Here is a 24,337-nt window from a genome sequence, read left to right on the forward strand (position 1 = left end):
GATAAAAACAGCATTTGAATTTGTGAAGACATGAAGTATTCACTCCACGTTGTCAAAACACCCAGTAGACACGTGCATTGGAGCCGGCAGCCTCTCTCGTGAGCTTACATGAGCTGTGTGGACTGATCCTTCCTCACACGCCGTGCTGTCCTCAGCTCACACATGCACTCAGGAAACTTGCCCATACTCAAGCCTCATGCCAGCATTCCAGACACATCAGATTTTATCTTCAGAAGGACACCTTAAAAGTATCAGAGGAAAATGTGAACACATTTTTTTAAATGGTCTTGGAATGAAGAGACAAAAACCAGAATCCATGAAGGAAAATAGTTTGACTTCTGTACAGAAAAAGAAAAGAAGTACTTCTATACAGAAAAAGAAAATACCGTATACAAAGTTAAAAAAATAAAAAGCCAGGCGCAGTGGCTCAGGCCTATAATCTCACCACTTTGGGAAGCCGAGGCGGGCGGATCACGAGGTCAGCAGTTCGAGACCAGCCTGGCCAACACGGCGAAACCCTACTAAAAAAAAAACCAACATTAGCTGGGCATGGTGGTGAGCACCTGTAAACCCAGCTACTCGGGAGGCTGAGGCAGGAGAATCACTTGAACCTGGGAGGTGGAGGTTGCAGTGAGCCGAGATGGCACCACTGCACTCTAGCCTGGACGACAGAACAAGACTTTGTCTCAAAAAAAAACAAACAACAACAACAAAAAAAAAAAATGAAGAAAAACGTTTGCAGCACATACAGGAAACAAAAAGCTGATGTCGGCAATCTACAAAATAAATGGTCACAATAGACCAGTAGAAAATGGTGAGAGGAAATGCATGTGTGATTAAAGGATGTAAGGCAAATAAACATGGAACATACAGCCTCACTAATAATGTAACATGAAAATTTAAATTAGACGTTTTTCACTTCTCAGATTGACAGTGATTTTTTAATTTTTATTTATTTATTTATTTTTTATTTTTATTTTTTTTTGGTGACGGAATCTCGCTGTCACCCAGGCTGGAGTGCAGTGGCGCGATCTCGGCTTGACAGCGATTTTAAAAGTTGATTATGTGCAGTGTTGGTAAAGACTTTGGAAAGTAGTCAGTGTAATACTTCCAGAAAATAAATGAAATTTGAAAAATTCTTTACCATGGCTCATGCCTGTAATCCCAGCACTTTGGGAGGCCGAGGTGGGCGGATCATGAGGTAAGGAGATTGAGACCATCCTGGCTAACACGGTGGAACCCTGTCTCTACTAAAAATACAAAAATTAGCTGGGCATGATGGCGCATGCCTGTAGTCCCAGCTACTTGGGAGGCTGAGGCAGGAGAATCACTTGAACCCAGGAGGCAGAGGTTGCAGTGAGCCGAGATGGCGCCACTGCACTCCAGCCTGGGCAACACAGCAAGACTCTGTCTCATAAAAAAAAAAAAATTCCATGCCAATGTTTATTACAATTTTTAAAGTCGACACTGTAATTTTAGTTCTAGGAATTTATCCTACAGGTATATAGCACAAAGAATTATGTGTACAGGGGACCAGGCACGGTGGCTCATGCCTGTAATCCCAGCACTTTGGGAGGCCGAAGCGGGTGGATCACCTGAGGTCAGGAGTTCAAGACCAGCCTGGCCAACGTGGCGAAACCTCGTCTCTACTAAAAGTACAAAAATTAGCCGGATGTGGTGACGAGTGTCTGTAATCCCAGCTACTTGGAAGGCTGAGGTAGAAAGAATTGCTAAAACCCAGAAGGCAAAGGTTGCAGTGAGCTGAGATCACACCACAGCACTCCAGCCTGAGCGATACAGTGAGACTCCATCTCAAAAGAAAAAAAAAAAAAGAAAAAAGGCCGGGCGCGGTGGCTCACACCTGTAATCCCAGCCCTTTGGGAGGCCGAGGTGGGTGGATCACGAGGTCACGAGATTGAGACCATCCTGGCTTACACGGTGAAACCCCATCTCTACTAAAAACACAAAAAATTAGCTGGGCGTGGTGGCAGGCGCCTGTAGTCCCAGCTACTTGGGAGGCTGAGGCAGGAGAATGGCATGAACCTGGGACGTGGAGCTTGCAGTTAGCCGATATCACACCACTGCACTCCAGCCTGGGTGACAATGAGACTCTGTCTCAAGAAAAAAAAAAGGAGTTGGCCAGGCGCGGTGGCTCATGCCTGTAATCCCAGCACTTTGGGAGGCCAAGGTGGGCAGATCACGAGGTCAAGAGATTGAGACCATCCTGGCCAACATGGTGAAACCCCCATCTCTACTAAAAATACGAAAATTAGCTGGGCATGGTGGCGTGCCTGTAGTCCCAGCTACTCAGAAGGAAGGCTGAGGCAGGAGGATCGCTTGAACCCAGGAGGCAGAGGTTGCAGTGAGCCAAGATCATGCCACTGCACTCCAGCCTGGCGACAGAGCGAGACTTCATCTCAAAAAAATAAATAAATAAAGTTATGTGTGCAGAGATGTCTACTGCAGCATTACCTGTGATACAAAAATTGAAATATTCATTATAGAGCAGTAAACAACATGTAATACTACACAGCCGCCAGGAGGAATGAAGTAGAAGATTTTTCTGTACATCTGTCTAAGAACAACCAGCAGCAGCTGTCTCGTGTGATTCCATTCTTGCAACAAAAGACTGTTCTACACAGAAAGTGCCTGGGAGAGTCCAGTGGTTGCCACAGCAGAAGAGAGCTGAGGGATGGAAAACTTGTTTTGTACTTGTGTTTTTATACTTCTGAGTTTTCTTTATTTTGTACATATGTTACCTTTATAACAGATGATGTGAGATGTTTTACTCAGCATTAAGTTTCAGCTCTCTGTTTTAGATCTCTTCCATTCCCTGCTGGCAGTTCATCGGCTGGATCAGCCACATGGTGGCCTTACTGGACAAAGACCAAGCCATTGCTGTTCAGCACACCGTGGAAGAAATCACTGATAACTACCCGCAGGCTATTGTTTATCCCTTCATCATAAGCAGTGAAAGCTATTCCTTCAAGGATACTTCTACTGGTCATAAGAATAAGGAGTTTGTGGCAAGGTAGGTAATATTACAGAAAGAATAGGTTGATCAAATACTACAGGTTATAAAAATGTGGTTAAAGCACACACGTGGACACTTACATTTGTTTTCAAATTAATTAGAGTTGTCATTGAAGAATAATCTTAGCCATCGCTTTGTTGAATATATCTATTCTGGGTATGTTACTTGTTAAAGGGTGTATCTCCTTTTAAAATACTTTCATCTTACACTGCTAACAAAACATTCTGCTCATATGGTCATGATTGCTTGGGATAGACTAGATGAGATGATTTTTGAAATCAGCTCCTGAAATTGTCCTGTAATTTAAAATACACAGAACAACTCTTCCTTTTAATTAGGACTCAGTAGGTGGCCTCAGGTGTCATCCTGTCCACTCTTAAATGGATTTATGAGTTGAGACCGATGATGAGTGAGCAATAGTGTGCAAATATTTCAGGAATGCTTTGTACACAAACTGTGTAGTGTTTTAGTGACATTCTGCATCATGAGGTTTTGGGGTTTTTTTGTTTGTTTGTTTTTAATTATGAGCAGATCTGCCTCATTTTGAATGTATCGATTTTGACAAGATGAAGAAAAGCGTCAGCATCTTTTTTTTTTAATTTTTTTAAATTTTTTATTTATTTGTTATTATTATTATTATTATTTGAGACGGAGTATTGCGCTGTCACCTAGTGCAGTGCAATCTCAGCTGCAACCTCCGCCTCCCAGGTTTAAGCAGTTCTCCCTGCCTCAGCCTCCCGAGTAGCTGAGATTACAAGCGTGTGCCACTATGCCCAGCTAATTTTTGTATTTTTAGTAGAGACAGGGTTTTGCCACCTTGGCCGGGCTGGTCTCGAACTCCTGACCTCAGGTGACCCGCCCACCTTGGCCTCCCAAAGTTAGATTATAGGTGTGAGCCACCATGCCCGGCTGAGGCCCAGTTTCTGTTGCGGTTAGTGGGTGGCTTATCTGTGAACACACCCCTGCCCTACTGAGGCCCTGCCCACCATACTGTTTCTCTGAACAGACAGCTATTGTCTTGAAAAATGAAAGAAGAGAAAAAGATGTGAGAGACAGTGTGTCAAGAAAGTGACCTTGCTGGGCATGATGGTCTGTGCCTATAATACCAACTACTTGGGAGGCCAATGTGGAAGAATCGCTTGAGGCCAAGAGTTCACGACCAGCCTTGGCAACATAGTGAGATCTCATCTCTAAAATATTAAAATAAAAATAAGCTAAGCATGGTGGTGCGTGACTGTACCTCCAACTACTTAGGAGGCTGAGGTGGGAGAATTGCTTGAGTCCAGGAATTCAAGGCTGCAGTGAGCTATGACTGAACTTGTGAGTTGCCACTGCAGTCCAACCTGGACATCATAATGAGACCCTGTTTTTTAAAAAGTGACCTTTTCTTTCATAATGTAACTTCAGAAACTATATATATTGAGTTATATACGTCAAAATGTCAACATCAGTTGCAAGATTTGCTTTTATCTAAGAGCAGCTCTTTATTTTAATTTTTAATTTTTATGGGTACATAGTAGGTGTCTATGTTTATGGGGTGCATGGGATATTTTGATACAGGCATACAGTGTGTAACAGTCACATCAGGGGAAGTGGAATATCCATCACTTCAAGCATTTATCATTTCTTCGTGTTATAAACATTCCAGTTATACTCTTTTAGTTATTTTTAAATGTACAATAAAAATTTACCGTAGTCAGGCCAGGCGCGGTGGCTCACGCCTGTAATCCCAGCACTTTGGGAGGCTGAGGCGGGTGGATCACGAGGTCAGGAGATCGAGACCATCCTGGCTAATGCAGTGAAACCCCGTCTCTACTAAAAATACAAAAAATTAGCCGGGCATGGTGGCAGGCACCTATAGTCCCAGCACCTTGGGAGGCTGAGGCAGGAGAATGACGTGAACCCGGGAGGCGGAGCTTGCAGTGAGCAGAGATCAAGCCACTGCACTCCAGCCTGGGCGACAGAGCAAAACTCTGTCTCAAAAAAAAAAAAAAAAAAAATTTTACTGTAGTCACCCTGTTGTGCCACTAAATACTAAATCCTGTTTTTCCTAACTGTATTTTCGTGCCCATTAACCATCCCCACTTTCCACCTTCCCTCCCCATGAGTTCAATTGTTTTAATTTTTAGCTTCCACAAATGAGTAAGAACATGTGAAGTTTTTCTGTACCTGACTTATTTCACATAATGTCCTTCAGTTCCATCCATGTTGTTTCAAGTGACAGGATCTCATTCTTTTTTATGGCTAAATAGTACTCTGTTGCATGTATGTACTGCATTTTCTTCGTTCTTCTGTTGATGGACACTTAGGTTGCTTCCAAATTTTGGCCGTTGTGAATAGTGCTGCAATAAACATGGGAGTGCAGATATCATACTGATATCCTTTCTTTTGGGTATATATCCAGTAGTGGGATTTCTGGATTATATGGTACTTCTAGTTGTAGTTTTTTTTTAGGAATCTCCATAGTGTTCTTCATAGTGGTTATATTAGTTTACATTCCCACCAGTAGTATACAAGGGTTCCTCTCTCTACATCCTTGCCAGCATTTGTTATTGCTGGGTATGAGATGATACTTCGTTGTGGTTTTGATTTGCATTTCTCTGATGTTCATTGATGTTGAGCACGTTTTTATATACCTGTTGCCATTTGTATGTTTTCTTTTGAGAAATGTCTATTCAGATCTTTTGCCCCATTTTAAAATGAGATTGGATTTTTTTTCCTATTGAGTTGTTTGAGTTTATTATATATTTTGGTTGTTTTTTGTTTGTTTTTGAGGCAATGTATTGCTCTGTTGCCCAGGGTAGAGTGCAGTGGCGCAGTCTCTGCTCACTGCAACCTGCACCTCCCGGGTTCAAGCGATTCATCTGCCTCAGCCTCCTGAGTAGCTGGGATTACAGGCGAGCGCCACCACACCCCGCTAATTTTTGTATTTTTAGTAGGGACAGGGTTTCACCATGTTGGCCAGGCTGGTCTCGAACACCTGACCTCATGATCTGCCTGCCTCTGCCTCCCATAGTGCTGGGATTACAGACATGAGGCACCGCGCCCGGCCATATTTTGGTTATTTATTCCTTGTCAGATGGGTAGTTTGCAAATGTTTTCTCCCATTCTGTGGGTTGTCCCTTCACTTTATTGTTTCCTTTGCTGTGCAGAAGCTTTTTGACTTGATGTGATCCTCCTGTTTGTCCATTTTTGCTTTGGTTGCATGTGCCTGTGGGTATTACTCAAGAAATCTTTGTGCCCAGACCAGTGTCCTGGAGCGTTTCCTGTTTTTGTATTTGTAGTTTTATTGGTTGAGATCTTAGGTTTAAGTCTTTAATCCGTTTGGATTTGATTTTTGTATGTGGTGAGAGATAGGGGTCTAGTTTCATTATTCTGCATATGGATACCCAGTTTTCCCAGGACCATTTATTGGAGACTGTCCTTTCCCTGATGTATGTTCTTGGCACATTTGTGAAAAAATGGATTCACTGCAGGTGTGTGAATTTATTTCTGGGTTCTGTATTCTATTCCATTGGCTTATGTGTCTGTGTTTATGCCAGTGTCATGCCGTTTGGGTTACTATAGCTCTGTAATATAATTTGAAGTTAGATAATGTGATTGTGCCAGTTTTATTTTTTTTGCTCAGGGTGGCTTTGGCTATTCTGGGTCTTGTGGTTCCATACAAATTTTAGGATTGTTTTTCCTATGTCTGTGAAGAATGTCATTGGTATTTTGATAAGGATTGTGTTGACTCTGTAGATTGCTTTGGGTAGTGTGGACAAATTTAACAGTATTGATTCTTCCCATCCATGAACATGAAGTAACTTTGCATTTCTTTGAGTCCTCTTCAATTTCTTTCATCCATGTTTTACAGTTTTCATTGTAGAGATCTTTCACTTCTTTGGCTAAGTTTATTCCTAAGTATTTTCTTTTATTTGTGGCTATTGTAAATAGAATTACTTCTATAATTTCTGTTTCAGATTGTTCACTGTTGGCATATAGAAATGCTACTGATTTTTGTATGTTGATTTTTGTATCTGCAACCTTACTGAATTTATCAGTTCTGATGGTTTTGTGGTGGAGTCTTTAGGTGTCTCCAAATATAAGATCGTATCATCTGCAAGCAAGGATAATTTGACTTCTTCCTTTCTAATATAGATACCCTTTATTTCTTTCTCTTGTCAGCTTGCTCTAGCTAAGACTCCCAGTAGTATGTGGAATAACAGTGGGCATCCTTAACATGTTCAAGATCTTAGAGAAAGGTTTTCAGTTTTTCGTTGTTCAGTATGACACTAGCTGTGAGTGTGTCGTACATGGCTTTTATTGTGTTGAGGTATGTTCCTTCTATACCTAACTTTTTGAGAGTTTTTTATCATGAAGGGATGTTGAATTTTATCAAATGCTTTTTCAGTTAAATTAAATCAGTCAAAATGATCAGTGGTTTTTGTCCTTTATTCTGTTGTGTTGATACGATTGATTTGTGTATGTTGATCTATCCTTGCATCTCTAGAATAGGTCCCACTTGGTCATGATGAATAATCTTTTTAATGTGCTGTTGAATTTGGTTTGCAAGTATTTTGTTGAGGATTTTTGCATTAATGTTCATCAGGGATATTGGCCTGTAGTTTTCCTTTTATTTGATATGTCTTTGTCCGGTTTTGGTATCAGGATAATACTGGCCTTGTAGAATGAGTTTGGACGTATTCCTTCCTCCCTTGTTTTTTGGAATAGTTTGAGTAGGATCGGTATTCTTTTTTAAGAACCTCATCTCTTGATAGAATAGATGCTTCTTGCTTCATTTAACATTGGGTGGAATTTTAAATTACTATGTAGTTGGTTATATATATATGATATGTATAAATTATATTTAGTTATAACATACATTATTTTATATATGTGTAATATATAACACATTTTTTATACATGTATAGTATATAAAATATATATTGATTTTTGGAAGATATTTGATTGCCTAAACTTTGTAAATTTTTTTTTAATAGGATTAAAAGTAAGTTGGATCAAGGAGGAGTGATTCAAGATTTTATTAATGCCTTAGATCAGCTCTGTAATCCTGAACTGCTCTTTAAGGTAATGATAGAACAGCTTCTGGCACATAAAACATAGAAGTTGGGTAAAACTTAATTGCAATCTAGCTTGATTTTTTTCTTACCTTTTTTTTCCCCTGACAGGATTGGAGCAATGATGTAAGAGCTGAACTAGCAAAAACCCCTGTAAATAAAAAAAACATTGAAAAAATGTATGAAAGAATGTATGCAGCCTTGGGTGACCCAAAGGCTCCAGGCCTGGGGGCCTTTAGAAGGAAGTTTATTCAGGTATGGACTGGCACAGCCTGCTTTTTTGATAGCAGAGTCGATGTGACAGTCAATAATTACATTTAATGATTTAACAGTTCTGGATTTAAAATGTCTGTTGAATGCTTTAGATCTCATGCTTTCTGTGACACATTGATAACATTTTTAGGTCGGCTGGTAGCAGGTGGGTCAGTAGGTAAAACCTCAGAGTTTCGTTACATGTTGTTCATGCTCAAATTTTTAGATCTGAAAGTTACATATAGATTGGTATTTCCAGTTCTTCAAATGGCTTGAATATTGGGTCAAGAAAATATTTGTGTGTTAAATAAGCTGATAAGTATTTTCAAGCACTTAGTTCGGGGCACAGTTCTGGGTGCTCAGGAGATATATGGAAAAGACAGATCCAGTCTCCAAATACAAAGGGGTTGTATGACAAAACTGCTCACCAAGAGCTGTGCTTAGGACAAGTGTGGTAAGTGTGAGATCTTTCAGAGGGTGCTGGAGTTGGAAGGAAAACACACCATCATTTGATGGGAATGATGGAGCAAGTAGACTGCGGTCAGCCTTTGCAGCCTGCTTGGCTCCTTCTCTCCCTCCTCCATCTGGAGACTTGCCCTTAGGGCTTGGCGTCAGCATCATTTCTCCTTTAGATCCTTTCTCAACCCTCCCCACACAGTGATCTCCAGAAGAGTCAAGTGTTCTTCCTCTCTCACCTAAAACACCCTACTTTACAATCTCTCTGTTTAGCATGGGTCATACTGACTTTTCTTTCTAGTTTTTGTCAAAATTACTTTTATTCATTAAACCTCAAGACATTTAAGGGCATAGATAAGTCTTGGAACTCTTGTTGCCAGAGTTCTCAAGTTCCACTATGTATAGGGCAAAGGAAGAGCTTTATCCTTTTTAAGTAACTGCTTTGTTACTATATAATTCACATGGCCCTTAAGTCATCCATTTAAAGCTGTACAATGCAGTAGTTTTACATATATTCACAAAGTCATGAAATCATCACCATATCAATTTTAGTACATTTTCATCACCACAAAAAGAAACCCATACCCATTAGCAGCACGGCCTCCACATAGCCTCCAGCCTAGCCTGCCCCCAGCACATTGCTACCTCAGCCAGTGTGCACATTGTGTCAGAATTCATGGCCACTTTGTTGCTGGAAGCCCTGAGACTGCTCTGCAGGGCCATCCATGGGGAGCACGGTTCTTCCCCCTGCAGCAGCACCTGATCCTGCCCAAGCCTGCAGGGTGCAGAAAGGCCTCCTTTGTTCCTTTCAGGCAGGAGATGTGTTTGGAGTTTTATTTCTAGTACCTCAGAAAATCTGTCCAGAACTTTCCACCTTGTACCAAATCAAAAATAACTTGCATTTGTTCAAAGAATAATCTACCAAAGCAAAGTGCCTCAAATATCACTTTAGAGGATCCTTAAGGGCATTGTGTCTTTCAGATAGGATGATGCTGATTATGTTTGGAAATAGCTAATCATTCTAAGAATCGAAGATTGTTTCTACATTTTTCATCCACTTACAGATCAAAGAAGAAATCTGTTTTATATATGTCAATTTTCCTATAGTGGATTGTCTTAAAATAGAGCACGTTTCATTTACACCAGATTTATGTTGTGACATTAGTTATAAATTTGGTAAAAACATTTCTAATTAGAGATGATCAGGTAAATCTAGATAACTGTTGAGTAACTGCTAGTAATGCTCTTGAGATTTATTTTTTATTTGATATCAGAATTATAATTCAAGTAAATAACTGAGTAGAGGCTAATGCAAAGAGATAATTAATATATTCTAAGGTAGAGTACTTATAATAATTGCTTTTAGAAATAAACATATCTGCTGGGTGTAGTGGCTCACGCCTGTAATCCTAGCACTTTGGGAGGCCAAGGCGGGCGGATCATGGGGTCAGGAGTTCGAGACCAGTCTGGCCAACATGGTGAAACCCATCTCTACTAAAAATACAAAAATTAGCTGGGAACGGTGGTGTGCACCTGTAGTCCCAGCTACTCAGGAGGGTGAGGCAAGAGAATCACTTGAACCTGGGAGGCGGAGGTTGCAGTGAGCTGAGATCGTGCCACCGCACTCCAGCCTGGGTGACAGAGCCAGACTCTGTATCAAAAAAAAAAAAAAAAAAAGATTACATAATATTTTTTCTGGTTTATTACCCAAAATAATAGCTTGAAAGACTCTTAATAAAGAAAGTAGCATTCTTAAATTTTTCTCTTCAGCTGGTATCAAAAATTATGAGCCATTTATTTCTGTTGAACTACTTCCTTTATTTTTTTGTTTTTAACTTTGTTCCTAGTTATTTGTGTCATCATAATGATGTAGACCACTAACTAGACAATGAATGCACAGAGGTTAAATGACTTCGCCAAGTTTTTAAAGCCCTTATTAGGATTTATAACTAAAAGTCACTACTAACCATGTTTTTGTTTTTTGTTTTTGAGACCGAGTCTCAATCTGTTGCCCAGGCTGGAGTGCGGTGGCATGATCTCAGCTCACTGCAACCTCCGCCTCCTGGATTCAAGCAATTATTCTGCCTCTGCCTCCTGAGTAGCTGGGACTACAGGCGAGTGCCACCATGCTTAGCTAATTTTTTTTTTCTTTTTAGTAGAGACGGGGTTTCACCGTATTGGCCAGGCTGGTCTTGAGCTCCTGACCTCGTGATCCACCCCCCTCAGCCTCCCAAAGTGCTGGGATTATAAGCATGAGCCACTGCGCCCAGTCAACCATGTCATTTATTTATTTATTTGAGGCGGAGTCTCACTCTGTCACCCAGGCTGGAGTGCAGTGGTGCGATCTCAGCTCACTGCAGCCTCCACCTCCTGGGTTCAAGTGATTCTCCTGCCTCAGCCTCCCAAGTAGCTGGGATTACAGGCATGAGCCACCACACCCGACTAATTTTTTGTATTTTAAGTGGAGACGGGGTTTCACAATGTTGGCCAGGCTTGTCTCGAACTCCTGAGCTCAAGTGTTCCACCTGCCTCGGCCTCCCAAAGTGCTGGGATTACAGACATTAACCATGTCACTTATAATGGAACACAAGAAACAAAAGGCAGACTCTGGATGTTTTAGAATATTGAAATATTCAAGGAAAGCAAAACTATAATTTTTTTTTTTTAGTGACAAGGTCTCACTCAGATACCCAGGCTGGAGTGCAGTGGCATCATCATAGTTCTCTGTCACTTCAGACTCCTGGGCTCAATAGTGATCCTCCCGCTTCAGCCCTCTTGAGTAGATGGAACTACAGGCACGTGCCATCACACCTAGCTAACGTTTTTATTTTTTGTAGAGATGGGGTCTTGCTATGTTGCCCGGGTTGGTCTCGAACTCCTTGGCTCAAGTAATCGTACTACCTTGGACTCCCAAAGTGCTGGGATTACAGGCATGAGCCACCATGCCCAACCAAAACTATACATCTTAAAAGCAGAGAAGAAACATATACCACTGGGCACTCCATTCATTACACTTATAAGCTTAGAGCCTTTTCCAAAGTCCAAACTAAACATCAGTCTTTATAGTAAATTCTTACTAATTTCAGACTTTTGGAAAAGAATTTGATAAACATTTTGGGAAAGGAGGTTCTAAGCTACTGAGAATGAAGCTCAGTGACTTCAACGACATTACCAACATGCTACTTTTAAAAATGAACAAAGACTCAAAGCCCCCTGGGAATCTGAAAGAATGTTCGCCCTGGATGAGCGACTTCAAAGTGGAGTTCCTGAGAAATGAGCTGGAGATTCCTGGTGAGTTAACCTCCAGGGGTGACAAAACTGTACTGTCAGGAGCACAGCACTGTAATAAGAACTTGTGGTTTCTGGAATAGTGATACTGGGATATTGACAGTTATCTCTTTTTTTAAAGAATTTTAAAATTCACCGAGTTTTTCATCATTAGGAAAATCCATTAATTATGAATGAGCACACATTACTAAATGTTTAATGAGATTATAGTTCTTATATTTCTGATTCTGACAAATGTTCAGATTTTCATTTGGTAATAATGGTAAACAGCAGTCATAGATTTCCTCTGAACGTATTCATGCTATGCTCCTGAATAACTTTTCTTCAGAAATATAATACAGATATAGAGGCAGATTACTTCCTGGGATGTGTACACAGTTCCATTTAAAGTGACAAGTTTGAAAAAAAAAAAAAAGTGACAAGTTAATGATAAGTCACTGACCTGCAGGAAAAAAGATCATAATATTAAGGATAGAGATGCACAGCAAACTGGCCAGATTTCAAGGTGTGACTTGTTCAGAGGAAACCTGTGTACATTCATTCCATTTTCTTCACCCTGAATTTGCTAGAGGAAAAAAAAGTTTTAATCTGGTAATTCATGTTCTCATTTCATTGGGTATAAGAAAAACATATTTGGAGAAACACTTTTCTTTGTTATTAATAATGACTATGCAGTTACATATGGTTCATTTCAAGAAAAACATTTAAATGTCAGCCTTGTCATGTGCAGCTTGATTGGCCTTGAGAATATGCAGTGTTCTAGTCAATGCATCATTTTTTCTATTTAGGATTTGTCCATGCTATTAGAATAGAGCGCTAACTTCCATAATCAGTCAAATTGAGAAATAACTTTTTTTTTTTTTTTTTTTTTTGAGATGGAGTCTCGCTGTGTCGCCCAGACTGGAGTGCAGTGGTGCAGTCTCGGCTCACTGCAAGCTCTGCCTCTCGAGTTCACGCCATTCTCCTGCCTCAGCCTCCCGAGTAGCTGGGACTACAGGCGCCCACCACCACGCCCGGCTAATTTTTTGTATTTTTAGTAGAGACGGGGTTTCACCATGTAAGCCAGGACGGTCTCTGTCTCCTGACCTCATGATCTGCTCGCCTTGGCCTCCCAAAGTGCTGGGATTACAGGCGTGAGCCACTGTGCCCAGCCAAAAAATAACATTTTTTTAAAGTCAGTTTCCTTTAAGTGAAAACTTTTCAGTAAAAGGTTTTATCATGTTAGATTGGCTTTTTAAAAAGTAGATCAAGAGGCATGTTTTAAAATACAGGAAGTTGTCTAACAAGCTGTTCCTAAGCAAGGTTCTGGTTTGTTTTAGGTCAATATGACGGTAGGGGAAAACCATTGCCAGAGTACCACGTGCGAATCTCCGGGTTTGATGAGCGGGTAGGTGTGAGGGTGTGTGACCCAGTCCCTGTCCTGATGAACGTTCTTCAGATATGAGAATGATCTGTTTGCCTTTAGTAAATAAGAGACAGCGGCCCATGTTGATTGCAGATATATCAAGTTTAGCATATTTACTGAATTCCTCTTTTTTTTTTTTTTTTTTTTTTTTTTTTTTTTGAGATGGAGTCTTGCCCTGTTGCCTGGGCTGGAGTGCAATGGCGCGATCTCAGCTCAGTGCAACCTCTGCCTCCTGGGTTCAAACGATTCTCCTATCTCAGCCTCCCGAGTAGCTGGGATTACAGGTGCACGCCATCACGCCCAGCTGTTTTTTTAATTTTTAGTAGAGATGGTTTCACCATGTTGGCTAGGCTGGTCTTGAACTGACCTCATGATCCATCCACCTCCGCTTCCCCAAAGTGCTGGGATTACAGGTGTGAGCCTCTATGCCCGGCCTTTTTTTTTTTTTTTTTTTTTTTTTTTTTTTGAGACAAGAGTCTTGTTCTGTCACCCAGGCTGGAGTGCAGTGGCGCATTCTCAGCTCATTGCAACCTCCACACCCCGGGTTCAGGCGATTCTCCATGTCTCAGCCTCCCTAGTAGCTGGGATACAGGTGTGCACCACCATGCCTGGCTAATTTTTGTATTTTTAGTACAGACAGGGTTTCACCATGTTAGCCAGACTGGTCTCAAACTCCTGACCTCAAGTGATCTACCTGCCCCATCCTCCCAAAGTGCTGGGATTACAGGCGTGAGCCACCGCTCCCGGCCCTGAGTTTCTTAATATAATGTCTCCAGTGTTTGAAAACAGTTCTATTTAAGATATAAACTCAAAGAGTAAGCTGTGTGTGAGTATCCACTATAAAATATGTGTAGCATTAGCTTACTACTGTAGAAAGTTTGCATGTTTGCTGTTGCTGCTTGCTAAAGGTGTCCACATTCATAAGCAAGTATTTATAATCAGGAATACAACATTTCTGCGGGCACAGCAGTCAGGCACAAGCAGGTAGCAGAAATTCGTTGCTGGCCTGGGCGCTCTGCTCTTTGGCACTGTCTTCAGAGGGCGGCTCCGCGGAGGAATGCTCACAGCCAGTCTGGCTTTTCCCTCTGAGTTTGACACGCGGCTAGCCTGTGCCCTGAAGTGACATTCTGATTTTTGAAGGTGACAGTCATGGCGTCTATGCGAAGGCCCAAGCGCATCATCATCCGTGGCCACGATGAGAGGGAACACCCTTTCCTGGTGAAGGGTGGCGAGGACCTGCGGCAGGACCAGCGCGTGGAGCAACTCTTCCAGGTCATGAATGGGATCCTGGCCCGAGACTCCGCCTGCAGCCAGAGGGCCCTGCAGCTGAGGACCTATAGCGTGGTGCCCATGACCTCCAGGTAACTGCCAGGCTGCTCCCAGCTAGTAGGCTGCTGCATATTGCTTGGCGTCCACGGGACTGTTTTTCTAGTGAAGAAAGAGCAGTTTGGGTTTACTCGTTAACCTTTTATTCTCCCTTTCAGGTTAGGATTAATTGAGTGGCTTGAAAATACTGTTACCTTGAAGGACCTTCTTTTGAACACCATGTCCCAAGAGGAGAAGGCGGCTTACCTGAGGTAAGGGCGGCCACACGCCCTGCTCCCCCAGCAGTCGCCTCCCCTCACTTCTCCAGTGGCAGGTCGGGGCCGTGACAGGCGTGCTTGAGAGCCCACACTGCCTGCCCCGCAGTCTGCTGGCTGGGTCAATAAACCAAATGGAGTGCTGGCTGCTAACCAGTAGTTGCAGATATTTTACCATAATACAAAATATTTATTAACTTTGGGTGGGGGGAAGAAAAATTGTTGAAGGAAATAAATAATAATAAAATTAGCAGATAACATGTAGTAAAACATTTTCTGTGGGCTAGGCACTGTTCTCAATTTTTAACATGTATGAACCAATTTACTTCTCACCAACAACCTACAAGGTAAGTATTATTATCACTGCTATACAGATGAGGAAGCTGAGGCCCAGAAAGGTGAAGTAACCTGTCCTGTGTCACTTAGCCTGTAAAGTGGGATAGCTGGGATTACTAATAATTAATTCTAGGTCATGATATGGATGCTTTTTTATTTTTCTTTATCCTTTTCTCTATTTTCCAAGTTTTCTACAATTAACATGTATATTTTAACCACAAGGTTTTTTTTTATTTCCTTTTTGTAAAGAAAAATAAGGACAACATGAGAAACATTTTGAGGGTTGACAGGTTTTGACAACCAAAGTTGACAGGTTTGGGTGACGAGCTGTAGGATGAAGGAACAGCTTCAGGGCTTCTTTCTCTTTGATGTCCTCTGATTCTTTCTTAAAAGTTTTTAAATAGGAGCAGTGTTCCCTTCAGTCCAGAAAGATTTCTGAAAAAATCAAGCATATTCTTATCAAACTCATTCCCAGGTGATAATTACAGGGCAGTGTTCACCAACTTTTAGTTCCAGACATTTGAGTCCTTTGCCTAGAATTGTTTCTACTTTCCCTGGAAGACAGGACAACTGATGAGCACGCTTCCTGGAGTCTCACAAATTCCAGATCTGGCCCTGGCACTGAGGCTCTGCCTGACAATGCAGGTGCCAAGCAGGTATCACCTTTCCCATGGTACCTGCCTGCATTTTTGGGATGGGATGGTAGCGTGGAACCGCACAGGGTTAACATAGGTACCAGGAGAGTTGAAAGCACCTTACATAATGGAATTATGAAAATAATTTCCAACTGCCTTTTTACAGGACACTTCCAGTACCCATTATTTAAATCCTTGCTATTGTTTTTCTTAATTCAGCATGTTACAGTGTTTTGTTTTTTTGAGACAGAGTCTCTCTGTCACCAGGCTGGAGTGCAGTGGCATGATCTCGGCTCACTGCGATCTCCACCTCCCAGGTTCCAGCAATTCTCCTGCCTCAGCCTTCCGAGTAGCTGGGATTACAGGCGTGCGCCACCATGCCCAGTTAATTTTTGTATTTTTAGTAGGGATGGGGTTTCACCATGTTGGCCAGGATGATCTTGATGTCTTGACCTTGTGATCCACCCCCCTTGGCTTCCTAAAGTACTGGGATTACAGGCCTGAGCCACTGTGCCCGGCCTACAGTTTTATAACCTAAGAATTTTCATCTCAGTTTAAACTAGGAGGAGAGAATTTTAAGATGGAGTGGACTACTTTTGAAGTTAACTTTAGTAGCAACTCAGAAAAGATTTCACCTGAAGGGACTGAATTGCTAAGTCACACGTGAAACTGTTCTGTCTTTAGATTTTTTGGGAAAACTTGTTAAAGCTTTTCACACAAAAGTACTTAAACATACGTATATCACATTGTTTCCCACTGCCCAGGTACTGCCTTTTTCCTAGGAAACATTGAAAACAGCTTTTCAAGTTCACTTAATAAGCATCCATTGTCATTTAAGAAAATACTTTCTCATAGGAGTGCAGAAGGCTTATTGGAAGAAAAAAGAAAAAATATTTTCTCATACTTACTAGGGATTGTGTGTATATCTACCTATTGGAAATACGAAGAAAGATGTGGCACTGGTCGGGTGCAGCAGCTCACGTCTGTAATCCCAGCACTTTGGGAGGCCGAGGTGGGCGGATCGCCTGAGGTCAGGAATTCGAGACCAGTCTGGTCAACATGGCGAAACCCTGTCTCTACTGAAAATAGAAAAATTAGCTGGGCGTAGTGGCGGGCACCTGTAATCCCAGCCACTTAGGAGGCTGAGGCATGAGAATTGCTTGAACCCAGGAGGTAGAGGTTGCAGCAAGCCAAGATTGCACCACTGCACTCCAGCCTGGGTGACAGAGTAAGACTCTGTCTCAAAAAAAAAAGAAAAAAAGAGAAAAGAAAAAGAGGCCGGGCGTGGTGGCTCACACCTGTAATCCCAGCACTTTCGGAGGCCAAGGCGGGCGGATCACGAGGTCAGGCATTCGAGACCAGCCTGGCCAACATGGTGAAACCCCGTTTGTACTAAAAATACAGAAATTAGGTGGGCGTGGTGGCATTTGCCTGTAATCCCAGCTACTCAGGAAGCTGAGGCAGGAGAATCACTTGAATCCAGGAGGCAGAGGTTGCAGTGGGCCAAAAAGAAAAAGATGTGGAAGTGGTCTAAATAATGATAAAAAACAGATATAATCCATCTTTAGCAAAACTGTGCGGGCTTTTTGGCTATGGTAGTGACACGGCCTGAGGCTTCCAGCAGCTGCCTGTGGTGCTGTCGCCGTCTTGCTATGGTTCTTTCTAGGTCAAAGTTTCAGAATTGCATGCCTGGTTAATAAACAGTTATGTTTAGTTCATCTTATTCCTCTCTGTGTCAGTGGGAAATTTATTGGATCTGATGGTTTCGTACCTGAATTTTTCATAGGCAATTGCTTGGATTTCTTTAGGAGTAATTAAGAATAAATAATGGTATATTGAAATTCAAGATCCAGAGTAATGTGGGTTCAGTGTTAATATTGAATATGGTTAAAAGTCATATTATTTTTTCCTGCATCTTTGCTATTTTTCAATGAATTCTTGGTGATCTTTGCCTTTGAAATCACATAATGCTAAAATCTTCCTAATTCCAATTCCCCTTTTCTCACTCATTAGTGATCCCAAGGCACCACCGTGTGAATATAAAGATTGGCTGACAAAAATGTCAGGAAAACATGATGTTGGAGCTTACATGCTAATGTATAAGTAAGTTTGGTTTTGATTTTTCTTTGTATTAGTTCATTCTTCTGCAAATTGCATGTTTTCTTTTGATTCTTAGAAAGCTTTGCCTCAGAGAGATCATCAAGATTATTCGATATTAGAGTCTCAATATAAACAAAAAGTTTTAAAATTTAAATTTTAAGTCAGAAATTTTTTCTAATTAGATGTTTCTATTATTAAATCATAGGGGCGCTAATCGTACTGAAACAGTCACGTCTTTTAGAAAACGAGAAAGTAAAGTGCCTGCTGATCTCTTAAAGTAAGTACCCTTCTGCCCTCACTCTTAGTGGGATCACAGCAGCCGCACAGCGGTGTCTCTCTTGTAGGCGGGCCTTCGTGAGGATGAGTACAAGCCCTGAGGCTTTCCTGGCGCTCCGCTCCCACTTCGCCAGCTCTCACGCTCTGATATGCATCAGCCACTGGATCCTCGGGATTGGAGACAGACATCTGAACAACTTTATGGTGGCCATGGAGACCGGCAGCATGATCGGGATCGACTTTGGGCATGCGTTTGGATCCGCTACACAGGTGCACTTGCTGTGCTCTCGTGATCCTGGGCGAGGCGAGAGTCATCATAGGACTTTCAACACCCTCCAGAAATAGACAGTTTTTAAGGAAAAACAACATATTAGTTAGATTCATTTTGTCATGGTCATTGAATGCAGAAAGGGATAATCACTTAGTTCAGCCTCATTCAGTCAGGTCACAGAAGTCATGGTGATCAGTGATATCATCAGAGCTGGGAATCAAATGTGTTCACGGATCAAAGGAAGACTCTAAGGAAGTTTTAGGAAGCCCCATAATAAAAATGTCTGGTAAAAAATGTGATACAGATCTTTTCTCTGGTTAACCTCTGAATGTTTTGGATCATCCTTCTCAATCTCTGCCGCCCCGTATCCTGTGCACGTGGGTTTTGCACTGAGGGATAATGCAAGTCGAGGTGGTTACTCTTGAGCGTAGGCACTCACATCTGTGTAGCTGATTTCAAGGGAAGCAGAGTCTGTATTTTTACTAAATGTGAACAGTAACTATGTGAGGATGCTGCCGTTTGTGCTCGGTACTTTGAGAGTTCTGGCTTACATAGTCTGCTCCTTGCCTTTTTTTCTTGTTTAGTTTCTGCCAGTCCCTGAGTTGATGCCTTTTCGGCTTACTCGCCAATTTATCAATCTGATGTTACCAATGAAAGAAATGGGCCTTATGTACAGCGTCATGGTACACGCGCTCCGGGCCTTCCGCTCAGACCCTGGCCTGCTCACCAACACCATGGATGTGTTTGTCAAGGAGCCCTCCTTTGATTGGAAAGTAGGTTTTGTTTCATGTGCACTTTTGTGACAGTGTCCCCGTGATCAAGCTGGTATCTCCCGTGTATGATGGAAGTGCATTGAGTCATGTTGATGAAAATATTTGCATTATTTTGTACAGCATTTCTCAAAGTTAGTATTTAGGATTGTCTGGCTTGAAAACCAATTGAGGCCAGGCCCAGTGGCTCACGCCTATAATCCCAGAAGTTTGGGAGGCAGAGACGGGAGGATCACCTGAGGTCAGGAGTTGGAGACCAGCCTGGCCAACATGGTAAAACCGTGTCTCTACTAAAAATACAGAAATTAGCTGGGCGTGGTAACGCACGCCTGTAATCCCAGCTCCTTGGGAGGCTGAGGCAGGAGAATGGCTTGAAACCGGGAGGCAGAGGTTGCAGTGAGCCGAGATCACGCCACTGCACTCCAGCCTGGGCGACAAGAGTGAAACTCTGCCTCAAAAAAAAAAAAAAGTTAAGAGGCAAAACCTTTATTTGGAGAAATAAGGGGCCTGCTGAGGCCCCTTGTCTCGTGATGTGTGCGCCATGGAGTCTGTATGAACAGCTTTGTAGCTGTAGAGAGGAAAGCAAGGCTGCACCTGGTTATAGATGTTTGTTTACTTTAAGATCATTACTAGATTTAATCTGTTTGGGCATGATTGTATATACCATTATGATCAGCTGGGAAAATCATATTCTTTTCTTCTAGAATTTTGAACAGAAAATGCTGAAAAAAGGAGGGTCATGGATTCAAGAAATAAATGTTGCTGAAAAAAATTGGTACCCCCGACAGAAAATATGTTATGCTAAGAGAAAGTTAGCAGGTGCCAATCCAGCAGTCATTACTTGGTAAGATTTTTATATGTGGAAAAAACTAACGGACTACCAACATGCTACTGTTTCTCGAGGAACCAACATATGTACAAAGTGCTGAGCACTTGATACTCTGTTAGCATGACAGCTGCTTTCATTGAGGAGGAAAGCAGGGCTTAGAGAGGCTGACTTCCCCAAAGCCAGGGCAAGGCCTGCAACTCTGATGTATGTGACCCCTGCACTGTCTTGAGGTTTACACTCAGTCCCTGGAACAGTGGTGCCAATTGGAGAAACAGAAGGTGCACTCTTAGACAGTTGCCAGAATATTGTTACATGCATGAGGAGACTTAGGTTTTAAATTTGCTTTTGTCCTTTTTAGGGTGTTTGACCCTGATGGATATAGTACCTAGGTATGAAAAGCACGGTGTGGGCTTGTTAGATGAGAATCCAATTTGGGTTGGCTTTTAGGTTAGCCTTAAAGTTTTTTCTTGTTGCGGTCTAAAGCAAATAGAAATTTATGGAGATGATTCACAGGAATGAAAAAAGTTGGACTTTAGAATTAAGTAATAGTGGCAATCTTTTGTTGTCAACTTATTTTTGACAAGGGTGCCAAGACCATTCAGTGACCTTTCCAACAAATAGCGCTGGCAAAAGAATGAAGTTAGGTCCTTGTTTCACACCATGTGGAAAAATTAATTCAGAATGGATTAAAGAGCTAAATGTAAGAGTCGAAACCATAAAACACTTAGAAATGGGAGTAAATCAGCTGGGCGTGGTAGCTCACACCTCTAATCTCAACACTTTGGGAGGCCAAGGCTAGTGGATCACTTGAGGTCAGGAGTTTGAGACCACCCTGGCCATCAAGGTGAAACCCCATCTCTACTAAAAATACAAAAATTAGCTGGGCATGGTGGTGCGCACCTGTAATCCCAGCTGCTAGGGAAGCTGAGGCAGGAGAATGACTTGAACCTGGGGAGGTGGAGGTTGCAGTGAGCCAAGATGGCGCCACTGTACTCCAGCCTAGGCGACAAAGCGAGACTCTGCCTCAAAAAAAAAAAAAAAAAAAAAAAAAAAAGGAATGGGAGTAAATTATCCTGACCTTGGATTTTGTTGTGATACTTGCTATTTTTTAGGTATGACACCGAAAGCACAAGCAAGAAACAAATATATACGTTGGACTTCATGAAAATTAAACAATTTTGTGCTTCACAGAGTGCTATCAAGAAAGTGTTTCAGCCTTCCGAATGGGATAAAATATTTGCAAGTCATATATCTGATAAGGGACTTGTATCTAGAATACATTAAAAAACTCTTATTGCCTAATAATAGACAGATAACCCAATTAAAAATGGTCAGGGCTGGGCACAGTGGCTCACGCCTGTAATCCCTGCTACTAGGGAGGCTGAGGCAGGAGGATTGCTTGAACCCAGGAGGCAGAGGTTGCAGTGAGCTGAGATCGCGCCATTGTCTGGCCTGGGTGACAGAGCAAGACCCTGTCTCCAAAAAAAAAAAAAAAATGGTCAAAAGACTTGAACTGATATTTCTCTAATGAAAATATATAAATGGCCAATAAGCAGCATGAAAAAATGCTCAACATCACTAGTCATCAGGGAAATCCAAGTGAGATACTACCTCACACCTGCTAGGATGGCTATTATTTAATTAATTAATTTATTTATTTATTTTTGAGACAAAGTCTTGCTCTGCCACCCAGGCTGGAGTGCAGTGGCACGATCTGGGCTCACTGCAACCTCCACCTCCTGGGTTCAAGTGATCCTCCCGTCCCAGCCTCCTGAGTAGCTGGAATTACAGGTGCATGCTACCACGCCTGGTAATTTTTGTATTTTTAGTAGAAATGGGGTTTCGCCATGTTGGCCAGGCTGGTCTCGAACTCCTAACCTCCGGCGAGCCACCACACCTCGCCAGATGGCTATAATTTTTAAATGGGGCTAATGCAGTGTCTCACACCTGTAATCCCAGCACTTTGGGAGGCCAAGGCAGGAGGATAACTAGAGCCCGGGAGTTCAAGTCTAGCCTGGGCAACATAGCAAGACCCTGTCTCTACCAAAAATTTTTTAAACTTTCTTTTTTTTAGTTAAAAAAAAAAAAAAAGAATCTAACAAGTGTTGAGGATGTAGAGAAGGTGGACTCCTCATACTCTGCTGGTGGGAGTGGGAAAGGATGCAGCTGCTGTGGGAAAGTGGCAGTTCTTCACAAAGTTAAACATAGAGTTACCATTGGACCCATCAATTCCACTCCTAGGTGAATCCTAGGAATTCACTCAGGAGAAGTGAAGGCATACATTCACACAAAAACTTGAGCAGCATAATTCATGTTCTGTTTTCCTACAAATCTAGTCTTTGACTTCAAGGTTATAAGCCACAGAAAATACTCTGTGAGTGATGACGTGGGGAATGTGTTTGGATAGGATCACTAGGGATGCAGGCAACAAAGGAAAATAACACATGCTTTGTGTTTTCTGTGTTTGTTCGTTTTCCAGTGATGAGCTACTCCTGGGTCATGAGAAGGCCCCTGCCTTCAGAGACTATGTGGCTGTGGCACGAGGAAGCAAAGATCACAACATTCGTGCCCGAGAACCAGAGGGTGGGCTTTCAGAAGAGATTCAAGTGAAGTGTTTGATGGACCAGGCGACAGACCCCAACATCCTTGGCAGAACCTGGGAAGGATGGGAGCCCTGGATGTGAGGTCTGTGGGAGTCTGTAGATAGAAAGCATTACATTGCTTAAAGAATCTACTATACTTTGGTTGGCAGCATTCCATGAGCTGATTTTCCTGAAACACTAAAGAGAAATGTCTTTTGTGCTACAGTTTTGTAGCATGAGTTTAAATCAAGATTATGATGAGTAAATGTATATGGGTTAAATCAAAGATAAGGTTATAGTAACATCAAAGATTAGGCGAGGTTTATAGAAAGATATATATCCAGGCTTACCAAAGTATTAAGTCAAGAATATAGTATGTGATCAGCTTTCAAAGCATTTACAAGTGCTGCAAGTTAGTGGAACAGCTGTCTCCATAAATGGAGGAAATGTGGGGAAGCCTTGGAATGCCCTTCTGGTTCTGGCACATTGGAAAGCACACTCAGAAGGCTTCATCACCAAGATTTTGGGAGAGTAAAGCTAAGTATAGTTGATGTAACATTGTAGAAGCAGCATAGGAACAATAACAATAGGTAAAGCTATAATTATGGCTTATATTTAGAAATGACTGCATTTGATATTTTAGGATATTTTTCTAGGTTTTTTCCTTTCATTTTTTTCTCTTCTAGTTTTGACATTTTATGATAGATTTGCTCTCTAGAAGGGAACATCTTTATTTAGGAGGGTAAAAATTTTGGTCGTAGCATTCACTTTTGCTGTTCCAATCTACAACTGGAAGATACATAAAAGTGCTTTGTATTGCAAATTTGGGATAACTTCAAAAATCCCATGGTTGATGTTAGGGATAGTAGTAAGCATTTCAGTTCCAGGAGAATAAAAGAAATTCCTATTTGAAATGAATTCCTCATTTGGAGGAAAAAAAGCATGCATTCTAGCACAAGAAGATCAAATTATGGAATACAAAAGTGGCTCCTTCCCATGTGCAGTCGCTGTCCCCGCCTCCAGTCCCCTGCACACCCAAACTGTTTCTGATTGGCTTTTAGCTTTTTGTTGTTTTGTTTTTTTTTTCCTTCTAACACTTGTATTTGGAAGCTCTTCTGTGATTTTGAGAAGCATACTCTTGAGTGTTTAATAAAGTTTTTTTCCAAAAGTAGTGTGTATCTCTTTTATGCAGTTTCAAGAGCAAAATACTCATCTTACAAAATAGTTTATTATATTACTTGCCTAGTTTGTTCTGATAAATGCAGGTTAAATGCATTATGGCATTTAAAATAAACATTTATGGCCAGGCACAATGGCTTACACTTGTGATCCAAGCACGTTGGGAGGCCAAGGCTTGAACTCCTTGAGCCCAGGAGTTAAAGACCAATGTGGGCAATATAGTGAGATCCCATGTCTATTTTTAAAAATAACAAATTTATCTTCTCTACAAATGACACCTATTG

The 24,337-nt window shown here is 41.7% G+C and overlaps 1 protein-coding gene across 4 annotated transcripts in view; it reads left to right on the forward strand.

Annotated features, from left to right (window-relative positions):
• PRKDC (protein kinase, DNA-activated, catalytic subunit) overlaps positions 1–24,042 on the forward strand; it is a 186,913-nt gene extending 162,871 nt beyond the window's left edge. For 2 of the 4 annotated variants that reach the window (XM_055286467.2, XM_055286468.2), the window contains exons 74-86: positions 2,820–3,031; positions 8,017–8,104; positions 8,206–8,349; positions 11,889–12,093; positions 13,410–13,477; positions 14,636–14,856; positions 14,980–15,072; positions 18,060–18,149; positions 18,352–18,423; positions 18,491–18,692; positions 19,278–19,466; positions 20,168–20,307; positions 22,772–24,042. In XM_055286467.2, the coding sequence (XP_055142442.1) occupies positions 2,820–3,031; positions 8,017–8,104; positions 8,206–8,349; positions 11,889–12,093; positions 13,410–13,477; positions 14,636–14,856; positions 14,980–15,072; positions 18,060–18,149; positions 18,352–18,423; positions 18,491–18,692; positions 19,278–19,466; positions 20,168–20,307; positions 22,772–22,976 (1,929 nt within the window). In that variant the 3' untranslated portion in view covers positions 22,977–24,042. The remainder of the gene's footprint in view (positions 1–2,819; positions 3,032–8,016; positions 8,105–8,205; positions 8,350–11,888; positions 12,094–13,409; positions 13,478–14,635; positions 14,857–14,979; positions 15,073–18,059; positions 18,150–18,351; positions 18,424–18,490; positions 18,693–19,277; positions 19,467–20,167; positions 20,308–22,771) is intronic. The other 2 variants (XM_055286469.2, XM_055286470.2) reach the window with 1 other exon arrangement.
• Positions 24,043–24,337: the final 295 nt, after the last annotated feature.

This window comes from Symphalangus syndactylus, chromosome 7 (assembly GCF_028878055.3).
Source record: "Symphalangus syndactylus isolate Jambi chromosome 7, NHGRI_mSymSyn1-v2.1_pri, whole genome shotgun sequence".
NCBI classification, from domain to species: domain Eukaryota; kingdom Metazoa; phylum Chordata; class Mammalia; order Primates; family Hylobatidae; genus Symphalangus; species Symphalangus syndactylus.